The 15057-nt window shown below is 34.7% G+C and overlaps 1 protein-coding gene across 2 annotated transcripts; it reads left to right on the forward strand.

Annotated features, from left to right (window-relative positions):
• The first annotated feature begins 10345 nt into the window (after positions 1–10345).
• On the forward strand, positions 10346–13971 carry LOC110914000 (patatin-like protein 2). 2 transcript variants are annotated; one of them, XM_022158814.2, is made up of 8 exons: positions 10346–10613; positions 10704–10894; positions 11938–11990; positions 12212–12393; positions 12524–12688; positions 12848–13150; positions 13293–13465; positions 13566–13971. In XM_022158814.2, the coding sequence occupies exons 1-8, from the start codon at positions 10473–10475 to the stop codon at positions 13768–13770; spliced, it is 1413 nt and encodes a 470-aa protein (XP_022014506.1). In that variant the 5' UTR covers positions 10346–10472; the 3' UTR covers positions 13771–13971. The 2 variants fall into 2 exon arrangements, with proteins under 2 accessions (XP_022014506.1, XP_022014514.1); XM_022158822.2 differs by having other exon boundaries at positions 10364–10613; positions 10687–10894.
• Positions 13972–15057: the final 1086 nt, after the last annotated feature.

The following is a 15057-nucleotide window of genomic DNA, read 5'->3' on the forward strand; positions in this document are numbered from 1 at the left end:
TTAAGCGAAAGAAGATAGCCTCGAGATGTCATTGGTAATGCCGGTATGCTGCTATGTTGATAAGTGTTGATAAGTGGCCTCGGGAGTTCCTGGTTCAGTAGTTTGATGTGTTCTATATTTCTATTAGTGTTTGATTATATAGGTCGGGTTACGGGTTGAACAAGTAGTTTGATGTGTTTGGCATAACAGGCTGGGTCAGGATGGGCTGACCGGAGGAGACTTTTTTATCTCCTTTTTTATATTATAAAAAAATGTATACATTAAACATCATTAACAACTGTTCTTTAAATAAGAATTTGAGTACACTTCCTTTGACCTATCTATTTTTAGATAGTTTTCTACATTTGACCTTTTATTAATAAAATACATCAGTGGCCCCGTTCCATGTAAAGTTGTTGAAATTGTTACCTCTAGATATGATGATCTTTAATACATGAAGCAATGTAGTTTGATCTTTCACAACTTGACCTTTAAATTTTTGATGAATTCATAGTTATAAATTTTGAGAATAGTTATTCTGAACTTATGGTCTTACAGATCCCAATTGTATCAATTATAATCAAGGGAGGGGAACTTATTACAGATCCCAATTGTATCAATTATAATCAAGGGAGGGGAACTTATTGCCCAATTGTATCAATTATAAAATAAAAACCAGTGTAATGCACCTCTAAATCGGGTTTATTTAATACCGGACTCTACCCACAAGTTATATATTAGTCCCATACCCTACGATTTAATGTTGGTTCCAACCTCGTAATACCCAACCCTAACTGGTTACAACCCGATATGAAAATCATAACTGAACAGAACCAATCATTTTTCCTCTCCAAAAACCGGTTTCATACTCAACCCAGCTCCACCAATACTAGGGGTGTTAAAAAAAATCCGGATCCGAAACCGAATCCGAAATATCCGAAAATCCGTATCCGAAATATCCGAAAATTCGGATATCCAAAAACCGGATAATCCGAATTTTAGGATTCGGATATGAATTTCAAAAATTTCGGATAATCCGATTATCCGATATCCGAAAACTAATTATTTTTTATAAATATATATAGTATATGAGCATTATATTTAGTTTGAAGTATTGTAAAAATTAGTAAAAAAGTAGTAAATAATTGTATTGGTGTAAATTTATGATTGTTTTTAGTTTTAAATGTTGGAAATTTGGAAAATCAAATATAAGTTTAGTTTTAATCTATACACGAAACAGATTTTTTGATTTTTTTTATAAATTCGGATATCTGTTCGGATATCCGAATCCGTATCCAAAATTTCGGATATCCGAAATTTCGGATACGGATTCGGATATCAATATTCACTATCCGAAATTTTCGGATATCCGAAAACCGGATAATCCGATCTTAAACACCCCTAACCAATACCCAGTTATTGACAAGTTGACCGGAATCGGACTCGGTGTCAACTCTGAGCCGGTTTGAAAAAAAACCCGGGTTTCGACACCTATAATTTTAGCCACTGACTTGACTCTGATTAAAATAATATCACAATTCACTTGAGGCCCACGAACTACTTTTTATTGTTGTAGCCTCCCTAGTTGACTCAGCAGGCCCACCAATTTCATCAATATTTTTATCGACAATAATTAAGCAATCTCTGATCAATTATGCGTATCAACTTCATCTTTGGAAACTTCATGAGTGGTACTAATTTGAATTTATATTTTGTTTGCACATGGAAATACTGAGTTGTCCCAAGACTCTAGTTCCACAAGTATTCCTACTGTTCCGGTGAATGTTGTTGACCAACGTTTGTTGAAAATAAATCTAAGAGTTAACTGTCATTTTCCATGGGGCTACTAAACGTACCCCCACTTGTTACTTTTTATACCCTCTTTTCATAAAATTACATTTAAACTTGTCATATTTACCCCTTAAACAAGCATAGTTTTTTAAAGTAATCTTTTTTGTTACAAAACAAATTCAAAAGTGTAAAAATATATTATAGACGTTTTTTTAAAAAAATGTTTATTTAAAAAACCATATTTTTTTAAAGGTTTTCAGATATTTTTTACACTTTCTCAAATAGTATTTTGATTATGTTTTCTTTTATTGAACATCTTTACAAATTACTAATAACGTTTTTCATATAAAAACAATAATAAAAAAAGTTTTGAATTTTATTTTTGAAAAAAGTCTACATCATATTTTTTTCCTCGTCTAGTTTGTATTTTAAATGTCTTATATTTATTATTTTTAATATTTTAAAATGTTATTTTTTTATTTTGGAGTGACTTGAAGTGGGTATCTGATGCGTGGTCGAAAACGGATGATTATTCGTAATTAAGTTTATGCTTTTACGTGACTTTTGATTTCGAATGACCTACTTTTGATTACAAAAAAATCCACATATATTTTTGAAATCAACCAGTTTTATATATTTTTTAAATGAAGAAGAGAAAAATATTTGTGAATCAACCCTATCCATTTGTTTTGCTTTAGAAAAATGTTCACTTCGATCCAAGTCTTAAACTGGTTTTAACTTGTTTATAACATATTCTTTACACTAATTAAATTTGAATTTATATAGATTGTTAATTTATAGTTTGATAAAATAATTTTAATATCTATTGTTTATTTGTTCACTTACATAGATGGCCTGTAAACACTATTTTAAAAGATTTTTTTTTACTTTTTTGATAAATAAAAATTGTTAATTATTTTATAAACACGTCAAAAGTATTAAAAAATATAAAAGTAAGACCTTTAAAATACAAACTAGACGAGGAAAAAAATAACATAGACTGTTTTTTAAAAAGAAAGTTCAAAACCTTTTTTAGTATTTTTATAAGAAGAAATGTTATTATTTATTTGTAAAGATGTTCAATAAAAAAAACATAATCAAAATACTATTTGAGAAAGTGTCTTTAGAAACAATATATGAAAACTTTTTAAAATATGATTTAAATAAAAATTAAAAAATAAATATTTAAAAAAAACGTCAGTAATCTTTTTTTACACTTTTGAATTTGTTTTGTAACGAAAAGAATATTTTTTAAAATGATGATTTGTATAGGGGTAAATAGTAAAAGATTTAATGTGATTTTATAGAAAAGGGGTATAAAAAGTAATAAGAGGAGGGTATATTTAGCCTACCCCTTTCCCATGTGGTTTGTCCAATTATGTCAGTTCAGACCAAATTTCAAATTTGTACCATTTATGTCCCTGACATTCTTGAAACATACCAGTTCCGTCAAAAAAAAACATGAGTTAACTGTCATTTTCGTCCTTGCGGTTAGTCTAATTATTCAATTTAACCTTAGTTTTTTGGATGGAATTGGGATATTTCAAGAATGTCAAAATGAAAATAATATAAATTTGAAATTTGACCTAAACTGACATAATTGAACAAACCATAAGGACGAAAATAAAAGAACATTAAATATAAATATAACGTAACACTAATGGAAGTCAAACATACCCATCTACACGTATTTTGATGAAGCACATGTTGGAGTAGATTTGATGTATTCCAAAAGTTCCATTGGCTTGAAAGTGGTCACCACCATTTGATGCTTTTGTTGGGGATAATAATTATTGTTGTTTAATTTAATAGAGACAAAGCTGTAATATTCGATATTCCAGATTTGTTGTTGTTGAGAAGTAGTTGTTTATAGCAGCCACCGGCGGCCAAAAAAGGATAGAAGGTCAATTTTATGTGGTCAGAGATATCATGATTCTTTTTGCTGGTTCTTTTTTAGAAGGAACTCGATTTACTAAGAGAATTGTTTTGGCAATTCGAAGGATATACGTTTTTAAAGGGACTCGACTATCTTTAAATTGTATTTCCACTTTGTCATTAATTCAGGCAACATAAAACTTTGTATTTTTTTTATTTGCAAACTTAATATTTATCTAATTAATTTTTTCCAGCCCGGAAAGCAATCCCGAGTGATAACATAAATAATATATGATATACACAACCATATATGTCGCCAATAGAGTGCAATATATCTTTTAATCAGTAGAATACTAAATACAAAATAACATCTAAAATCTAAGTGACAAGATTAAACACCACATTTCTAATATCAAGTTCTATAAAAAGAATAAAAAAAATCTCTTATTTTTTATGGAACCAGTGTATACAAGTTAACCCGGTATTCCGAAGAAAACCTATAACCCAAATCAATGAACATCTACATGATCAAATCAAGTCGTTTAGATGATATAATGAAATGGAATAATTAAGTTTTATGTTTCACGAGTATTTGCTCTTTTGACTAAATTGATAAATTGACTAATATTAACCTTCCAAATAAGTTATTGAAAGGGTTTCAAGGATATCAATTCACACATAAACTTTCTGATAATCATTAACTCGAAACCAACTAGGCTTTATAAGCCAATTACAGACTCCACGATCACATAACTGACTCCACGATCACCTCTTCCATCAAGAGAACAGGTAACCGCCCACTCTCCCCTATTACTTTACTAAAGACTCGGTAACCCTAAACAAAGAACAAAAAACGTGACTGAAATGAGAACATGGGCTGAAAGCCAACATGTTGACACCAACCTAGACCTGGGTTAAGCCCATTATTGAAATAAATCTACTGACCCAACAAAACTGACCCAACAGAAGACTACTGACCCAACATAACCTTCCCTTAAACTGAAACTGGATTCATCCTTCAGTTTAACTCCTTGATCTGCTGCACACCCATCATGCTCCTCATCTTTTCATAAACTTCAAGCTTCACCGGTTTTGTCATCACATCTGCAACCTGTTCTTCAGTGGAACAAAACACAAGTTCCACTTCTCCCTTGTTAACCAATTCCCTCAAATAATGATACCTCACATCTATGTGCTTGGTTCGTCGATGCATTACTGGATTTTTAGACAGATTGATGGTGGAGTTGTTGTCACACTTGATCTGCACCATGCCCATTTGCTTTCCAGTTAACTCTCCCATCAACCCTTTCAACCACATCCCATGGCATGCACAGTTCTTTGCTGCCACATACTCTGCCTCTGTAGATGACAATGTCACCACTTCCTGCTTCTTAGAACTCCAACATATAGCAGCATTACTCAACAAGCACACATACCCAGAAGTGCATCTTCTGTCTTTTCTGTCTCTGGCATAATCACTGTCTGTGTATATTTCCAGCTTTCCTGTAGCATTTCTTTCATACACCAAACCATAGTCATAGGTTTCTTTGACATACCTGAGAATTCTCTTAGCAGCCTGCATATGCTCCACCTTTGGCTTTGACATAAACCGAGCAATCAAGCTAACAGAGTACATCAAATCAGGCCTTGTCACTGTGAGATACATAAGACTACCTACCAGACATTTATATTCAGTATCATCCACATTGGCCCCTTCACACTCCTTCAACAGCACAGTGCCTGGAACTATAGGATTCTTCACACCATTTCCTTCCCACATTCCAAATTTCTCCAATACTTCTTTAGCATACTTTCTTTGACACATGCTGATGTAATTCTGGTTCTGTTGCACTTCCACCCCCAAGAAATACTTCATCTGACCTAGGTCAGTCATATCAAACTCCTTTTTCATGGACCTACTAAACTCTTCACAGAACTTCTTGTCATTGCCAGTGTATATTAAATCATCTACATATAGGCTTACCATAATCACCTTATTCCACACCTTTTTGATGAACAAAGTATGATCATATTGGCTTTTCTGAAATCCTTCTCTTGCAAAGTACCCTTCAATTCTAGCAAACCAGGCTCTAGGGGCCTGCTTTAATCCATACAGTGCTTTCTTGAGTCTGTACACTTTGTTTTCATTTCCTGCCTTGACAAATCCTTGTGGCTGCTCAACAAAAATTGTTTCCTTCAGCTCACCATAAAGGAAGGCACTTTTGACATCTAGTTGCCAAACTACCCAACCATTAAAGGCTGCTACTCCAAGCATAGTTCTGATGGTGTCCCATCTGGCAACAGGAGCAAACACCTCGTTGTAGTCTATTCCCTTTTGTTGTGCATAACCTTTCACTACCAGCCTGGCTTTGTACTTATCAACCTCTCCTTTTTCATTAAGTTTTGTTTTGAACAACCACTTAACTCCTATGGGTGTGACATTAGCAGGAGCCTCCACCAATTCCCATGTTTTGTTTTGCTCAATTGCTGCTATCTCCTTCTCCATAGCTTGGATCCATTTGGAGTCTTTTGCTGCCTCAACATAAGTAGTGGGATCACCAGATGAGCTGAATAGTGCTAAATTTGCCTCCTCGTCAGAAAAACCTTCCCCACTTTGATAATCTTGTAGCCATGTAGGTGGTTTGTGTGCTCTTGAGGAAGTCCTAGCATCAGTTACCCTTGTGGAACTAGTAGGTAACTGAGTCCCAGAACTGGTACCAGCACCCGAGGTTAGCAGTTGATCACCGCTACTGCTAGTGGCCTCTACACCTTCTGCACTAACTTCAGTGCTCGGATTCTGACTTCCTGGAGTGCCAGACTCAGTGACAGACTCTGGAATTGTAGGGTTCACTTCATCTGCTTCAATTGCAAGATACTCATCTGGAACAATGAGATCAGGGGCCCCTGTTTCTTCTCTTTTCCACTGCCACTTACTAACTTCATCAAATGTTACATCTCTGCTAATAATAATCCTTTCTTGTACAGGATCATAAAGTCTATAGGCTTTAGACTCAGAACTAACTCCCAGAAATAGACACTTCAGGCTTCTATCATCAAGTTTTGTTCTCAACTGGGCTGGAATGGTTGCATAGGCTATGCAGCCAAACACCTTGAAATAGTCAACACTAGGTTTAATACCTGACCAAGCTTCTTCAGGTACTTTGTCTTCCAATGCACCGGTGATACACCGGTTCAGAACATGTGCAGCCCAATTAGCAGCCTCAGACCAGAACCATTTTGGCAGGGCCTTGTCAACCAAGAAACATCTAACCATATTCATGATGGTCTTATTTCTACGCTCTGCAACCCCATTCTGTTGAGGGGTGAAGGCAGTGGTTAGCTGCCTTTTGATGCCATATGACTCACAATAGGTGTTAAAGGCACTAGAAGTGAACTCTCCACCCCTATCACTTCTCAGCCCTTTAATGGTAAACCCAGTCTCATTTTCTACCATAGCTTTAAATCTTTTGAAGGTTGCAAAGCTCTCTGACTTTGCAGCTAGAAAGTAAACCCAACCCTTTCTAGAGTAATCATCGATAAACACAAGTAGGTACCTTTTGCCACTTGGAGAGATAGGATTAATTGGCCCACACAGATCAGTGTGAATTAGTTGAAGCTTCTCAGTAGCTCTCCACGCACTTCTCTTAGGTATTGGCTCCCTTTGTTGCTTTCCCAATTTGCACACTTCACACACTGCTGAGTGCTCAATCAACTTAGGCAATCCTTTCACCAGTTCTCTGTGTTGCATAGCCCTTACCGACTTATAGTTGACATGCCCAAACCTCCTGTGCCAAATCTGAGTGTTCTCTTCGTCACTGACTTTCATGCACTGGCTTGTAACATAATTCATCACTCCCTGGACCAAGAACATACGGTTCCTGGTCATAACAGACTTTATTATCACCCCCTTCTTTGGATGATAGATTCTACATTCTCCTTGCTTAATGACAACTGTTAAGTCTTTCTCTTGTAACTGACCTATACTTAGCAAGTTTGAGGTAAGTTCTGGAACATAATAGACTCTGCTAACAACTTGAGAGATTCCCTCTACCTCAAATCTGATATCACCAATGCCTTCAACAGCTAGTCTTGAGTCATTACCAAGTTTCACATTGTGCTTGTAGGACTCATCAAGGTTAATGAACCAATCCTTGATACCTGTCATGTGGTTAGAACAGGCTGAGTCCAGGAACCAAATGCCTGTCTTTGTCTCCTTCCTCTGTTCCGAACTGGCCATTAGGAGGAGGTCCTCCCCTTCATCAAACTCAGCAAAGTTCACTGCTTTCTCTCCATTTGAACACTCATAGGCAAAATGCCCCATTTGGTGGCACCTGTAGCATTCAATTCCAGACTTGTCAAAATCATTTCTGGTCCTACCTCGTCCTCTTCCTCTTCCCCTACTAGGCAGGCCTCTGCCCTTGCCTCTTCCTCGAATATCGTTTTCTGCCTTCATCACATGATCATCACCAGTCTTCTTTTTGAGTTTCTGTTCATGGACAAGGAGGGAACTCTGCAACTCATCCAAGGACAGAGTGTCTATGTCCTTGGATTCTTCAATGGTGCATACAACGAAGTTGTAGCTTTCTGTGAGGGATCGCAAGATCTTCTCCACTATCTTCACATCTGTCATATCTTCACCGTAGTTTCTCATGTCATTGGCCACCACCATGACCCTGTTAAAGTAATCACTCACATTTTCTCCTTCTTTCATTTCCAGAACCTCAAATTCTCTCCTTAGTCTTTGTAATTGAGCCCTTTTCACCCTTGAATTGCCCTGGTACTTCACCTTCATGGCATCCCAAATTTGCTTGGCACTCTCTTTCTGAGTCATGGTCCGGAGTATCTGTTTATCAATTGACTGAAACAGATAATTTCGGGCCTTCAAATCCTTCAACTTCAGTGCATCAAGATGTGTCTTTTGTGCAGTAGACAGAGTTTCTCCTTCCCTAGGTTCTCTGATCTCGCTCTCTATCACACACCAGAACTCCTTCGATCGCAGAAGGGTCTCCATGACCAAGCTCCAATGGTCGTAGTCACCGTCGAATCGTGGCACGCTTTGGTAAGACACCGTAACAGCCTCCTCCGCCATTGATTCGTTCTCTCAATTGCTCTCACCAGAATTTTCGCTCTGATACCACTTGAAAGGGTTTCAAGGATATCAATTCACACATAAACTTTCTGATAATCATTAACTCGAAACCAACTAGGCTTTATAAGCCAATTACAGACTCCACGATCACATAACTGACTCCACGATCACCTCTTCCATCAAGAGAACAGGTAACCGCCCACTCTCCCCTATTACTTTACTAAAGACTCGGTAACCCTAAACAAAGAACAAAAAACGTGACTGAAATGAGAACATGGGCTGAAAGCCAACATGTTGACACCAACCTAGACCTGGGTTAAGCCCATTATTGAAATAAATCTACTGACCCAACAAAACTGACCCAACAGAAGACTACTGACCCAACAGTTATCTGCAAAGTCAATATTTTCTAGATAACATGTGGGTCAAATGATTTACTTCATGACCAGCATTCACACTGACCTCATTTTCTTGTTTACACTTCAAGCTTAGGGGTCATGATATTCCGTCTCAAACCAATTAAACTGAAATCCAAACCGAACCAAAACCTTTAAAATATAACAAAATTAAATATTTCGTTGTTCGGTTTAAACCGAACCCAAATTTTGGTTCCAAAAAATATGATTCGGCTCAAAATGAGGAAATCAATTAACAAATGATTATTTTTTAACCAAACCAAAAATCAAATAGTTATCAAATTCGGTTTCTAGCTTGATTTTGAACTAGGTTTTTAATTTCATTAAAAAAACTTTTAAATCGAATGATAAACATCCCTATTCGTGCCCCCAAGAGGGTAGGTTGTGTAAACATTTAAATAAGAGAAAATAACACTTTATGTATTTTATGTATTATTAAAATTATGAAACGTGCTCTTTAAAAGATTTAATTTCAGTTTATGTCTAAAAATTGCATGTTATGTAACAATTTATATCCTTTAGGGCTAACCCAATTAACAAACTTAGTTGACCTCAATTTAACCAAGGGCAATTTCATCCATTCACATCTTTGACTCAAACACTCCTATTGGACCAAGATTAACATATTTATAACTATATATAATTATGATTAACAAAACGAATTATATCATATAGATATATATATATCGAAACACACTTTCTTTCTCTACTTTTTCTCTTTAAAACACACACTCGAGGATCTGTGTGTTTTGATTATATATATATATATATATATATATATATATATATATATAATATAAATATATTTATAGATATGATATAAATACGTTAATCTTGGTCAAATAGGAGTTTTTGAGTCAAATATGTGAATGGACGAAATTGCCCTTGGTTAAATTAAGGTTAACTAAGTTTCTTAACTGGGTTAGCCCTAAAGGATATAAACTGTTACATAACATGCAATTTTTAAACATAACTGAAATTAAATCTTTTAAAGGGCACGTTTCATAATGTTGGTAATACATAAAGGACACAAAGTGTAATTTACTCTTTAAATAATGATATTTAGAGAAGAAATAATAACGTTCAAACTTATGGAATTGAAATGGTTATCTACAAATAATTCGTGCCCCTCGTGTTGTCCCAAAAGTAGAAATCCTAAATGCTAGGAAACTTCCAACAAATAGTTAACAATTATGTACTCTATAAATATCCTCACATCACACAGAGCATCTAGTCCACACACAATCCATTATTTTTTCTAACTATTTCTTTCTACTACAACAAAATCTAGCTAGTAACTCGACCATTAGATTGAATCCACGATGTCATATATGGAAGGACCGCGGTCACCTTTGCAACCACCAACATATGGGAATCTAATCACTATACTCAGCATCGACGGAGGTGGAGTACGAGGAATCATACCGGGTGTGATCCTTAATTTTCTAGAAACTGAACTACAGGTATGGTTTACGAGTATGGCTACATACAAGTTCTTTTTCTTCGCTTCATTCTTGATAGTAAACTCATATGTAGATCTTAAAATACAACAGAAGTTAGATGGTGAGAATGCAAGACTTGCAGACTATTTTGATGTGATTGCTGGGACAAGCACTGGTGGTATTGTGACGGCTATGTTAACCACTCCTAATGAAGAGGGTCGTCCAGTTTTTACGGCAAAGGACGTTGTAGATTTTTATGTTGAACATTGTCCTAAAATCTTTCCACATGAATCACACTATAGGTATGCATTATTGGTCAGTTTGTGACAACACCCCATGTATTACACGCGTTAAATGAATATAACTTTATATATACAAAATAATAAAACAAATTTATTTTTAAAAACCTCCAATAAATTATTTTAAAACAAAAAATTAGATGTCTGCAATAAATAACACATGTCACAAATTGATTTACTTTATTATATGTATAGATAGATTCACCAGCCCTTGTGTAGGCTATTTAATAAATATTATATTATATAAAAAACTATATTTTTAAAATTCTTAAATTAATCATGAATCATGACTATGTTCAAAAAAGACGGCAATGAAAACAATTGAACTGACCCGTGAACTACTACGTAAATTTAAGTGTACTTTAATCTTTGACAAAGATTAAGAGGTCTCATTGTGTTTTTATGATGTGTATAATAAACGGTGTTATTATACAATCCAGCACTGAGAAAATACATATAAATTGTTTATAGCAACATACAAGGCTCTTTTATATTAAAAAACTATTAACTTAATAAAAATGTTAAGCCAAAAGATTTAGTTATTTAATAGTAAAACTTCATAATTAATAGATACTGATTTAATAAGCAACCTAAAAACTGATTTTAAATATTTGAAAGTACATGTTTCTAATCCTTCGAAACTTATAATTATAATACTTCTGTTGCTAAATATTTGAAAGTAACATGGTTCTATTCCTTCGAAACTTATAATTATAATACTTCTGTTGCTAAATGAAATTTCGAAACTTATAATTATAATACTTCCGTTCGTTCTCTATATTATTTTGATGTAATTTTTTGCTAAGTGAAATTTCGGAACTTATAATTATAAAGTTTTTTTATTCTACAATCCGTATTTCAGTTTATTCCCAACTTTTAACATCATTTAAAATGTTTATGTTCAACGATAGAAAAATTACACAAGAATAATTACATAAGAATGTAATTAAACCGGTATTTGTAAGTTTTATCATCAAATATTGATATTATTTATACTGCTTTAATCATCTTTTCCTTTTGTAATTGTATAATTTATATATCTGCAGAAGTTCTTCGGATTTACATAAGGAGCATCGTCATCGTCATCTACTTGGAAAAGGTTATTTTTTATTTCTTTTTTGTATGGTTAAAGTTTTTGAGTTATATTTTCTTACAAATTTATTCGTTCAAAAGTTCTATGAGGCTAAAAAATGCGAAATAGATGGTTGCTGTTTGTTTGGAATCAGGTTCTATCCCCTAATATAGTTACATAAGTCTCCGTTTAGTGTTTTATGGGGTTATATTAGTTATCTTAACCAAGTTACATTAACTTATGTGTAGTGGTGGATCCTAGCAAAAAAGCTATCAAAGCTTTATCAGGCCCAAAACATGATGGCAGACACCTACACCATATTCTTCAAGAAAAACTACAACAAAGACGACTCCATGAAGCTGTAACGAATGTCGTGATTCCAACATTTGACATCAAATATCTACAGCCTGTGATCTTCTCGAGTTACCAGGTATATTTTGCACCTAAACCATCTACCTCTGGTGAGAAAACATAACATTTATTACCAAAATAGAGGAAGTTAAGGTTGAAGAAAACAATTAATGACTATAACATAATGGCATTCATGTTTGTTTGATCAGTTGAAGACAATCCCTAACCTTAATGCCAAGTTCTCCGATATATGCATTGGAACGTCGGCGGCCCCAACCTTTCTTCCTTCTCATTCATTCCAAACCAAAGATTCAGGAGGGAAGACCCTTAGAGAATTCAATCTTATCGATGGTGCAGTGGTCGCCAACAATCCGGTAGGCTGATATTTTTTTAATAATCGTGAGAACCCGTTACAAGAAATTAACGGGACCTACCAACACACAAACTTATATTCAAATGAATGTGTAATGAACATTCAAATACATGCTATAAAACATAAAAGTTAAACTAGTTATACTTTTTTTTCTTTGTAGACTTTGGTTGCAATAAGTGAAATAACAAAGGAAATAACCACTGGAAGTCCTGACTTTTTCCCCATTAGGCCAATGGAATTTGGTCGGTTATTAGTATTGTCAATAGGCACAGGTTCTCAAAAATTTCAAGAGAAGTATGATGCTACGAAGTCTTCTAGTTGGGGCGTTTTAGGGTGGTTGGCTGGTGGTGGCTCGACTCCATTGGTTGATGTTTTTACTCAAGCTAGTGGTGACATGGTTGATTACCATGTCTCTACCGTCTTCCAAGCCCTCCATTCAACAGAAAATTATCTTCGGATTCAGGTGCATTATATATATTTATTTTAAGGGTGTCAATTATGTCTGATTGACAGTTTGAATGAATTTGCGTTTGCATGTTCTCTGCTAGAAAACTTAAACTAATCAAAGTACATTATTAAAATATGGTTACTTAATTATGTTTCAGGATGACACTCTAAGTGGTGAGTTAGCTACCTTGGATTTGGCAACCCAAGAAAACTTAGAGAATCTTGTAAAAGTGGGTGAGGAGTTGTTGAAAAAACCAGTTACTAGTGTGAATCTAGGCACGGGTATATGCGAGCCTTACCATCATACTACCAACGAGATGGCTTTAATAAAGTATGTTTATTTCAATATTATATTTAGCTTTTCTTAGTTATAAGTATTTATTTCGATTTCTTTTTCAAATTTTGATTTCACTTTTTATTGTATACATTAGATTAGCGACAATTCTTCACAATGAGAAGAATGTTCGGGAACTAAGATCGCCTAACACTAACCGAGGAGGCATTAATCAAGGAACGTTAAACGAAGATCGAACTACACTTTCGCAACATATGCCAAAACTTTCGCAACATATGCCAAAACTTTCGCAGCCGATTCATCACTCCTTTCAAGATTTACACAAACTTAATATGAACTGAGATTTCCATTTACATACAACGAAGTTTTATCAATGCTATCAAGCTTTAAATTTGTCGATATTGTGTTTATAGTAAAATCTTTATACATTTGAACAAAAAAATGTGTGAATTACATATATACTTATCTTTACTCCTAGCATTCTTTATTGCTGAATTTGATACACTAGGGATTATAGGCAATTCCATTCCCATACCCAATAATAAAATGTATCTCATATATGTTAGTAATCAAAAAATTGGGTTCCTATTATTGACCGTTTTAAATCCAAGCTTAGTTCTTGGAAGTCTTCAACCCTTTCGTTTGGAGGTAGATTCACACTTGTTAAGGCGGTGCTTGGGTCGTTTCCGGTTTACTTTCTCTGCATGTTTAAAGCCCTTTGTAAATCCATTGAAGCCATGGAAAAGGTGAGGCGAAAATTTCTTTGGAGTGGGGGTGATTGATCGGAGTGTCGCGCTCCGGTCCAACATAATATTTATAAGCCCAAATTACCCTTAACAGATAGTTAGTGGTAGCAAGGGGTCGAACCACGAAGAGTATGTGGTTTGCGTGTGGATTCGATTGAATTAGAACATTTGTCACAATTTATGAAGCTTGCCCGATACTTTTGTGCTTTTGTTTAATTGAAAGATGTGAATTTAAACTAATGGAATTGGTTTAATTGATTAACAACTACTAATTAACGAATGCCTGAAAGATTGATTACTAAACAATAATAAGAAAAAGGGTTCACACCCGGTTTCGGTAATCGCCAACCTAGGGTTTCTACAAGTTTTTAAATCCAACTCAATTGCATACGATTAGCGGATTTAGTGTACCGTGACTTAGGTGCCAATAACTATCAACGTTTTGAAAAACAGACAAGAATGCACTTTGTAATCAACACAAGTAAAACCTAACCACGACAATGCATAACTACACATAACCATTTCGTAAAGTCATAACTTTTAACATCGTTCGACAATTTACAAATACGAAACAAATGTAAACTATTGTCAATGGTTTCAAAAAATCAAACACAATTTGTCACAAAGTTGAAGCAAGAAACAATTCAAAACCCTAAGTTAAACAACTACATACACCGGGGTGAAACCAAGGTGATTTGCCGCTCATGGTTGAAGAAGCTTGAACACCGGATGATTGGAACTTGTCTTGAATCATCTTGAAGCTTGAATGATGGGGAAGTGATGGATGTTGAGGGTTTTGGTGAATGATGATGATAGAGATGATGTATAGGTGATTAGGGTTAGTGATGGGTTGATGATTGTGAAAGATGGTGATAATCTTTT

This window comes from Helianthus annuus, chromosome 2, assembly GCF_002127325.2.
Source record: "Helianthus annuus cultivar XRQ/B chromosome 2, HanXRQr2.0-SUNRISE, whole genome shotgun sequence".
NCBI classification, from domain to species: Eukaryota; Viridiplantae; Streptophyta; class Magnoliopsida; order Asterales; family Asteraceae; genus Helianthus; species Helianthus annuus.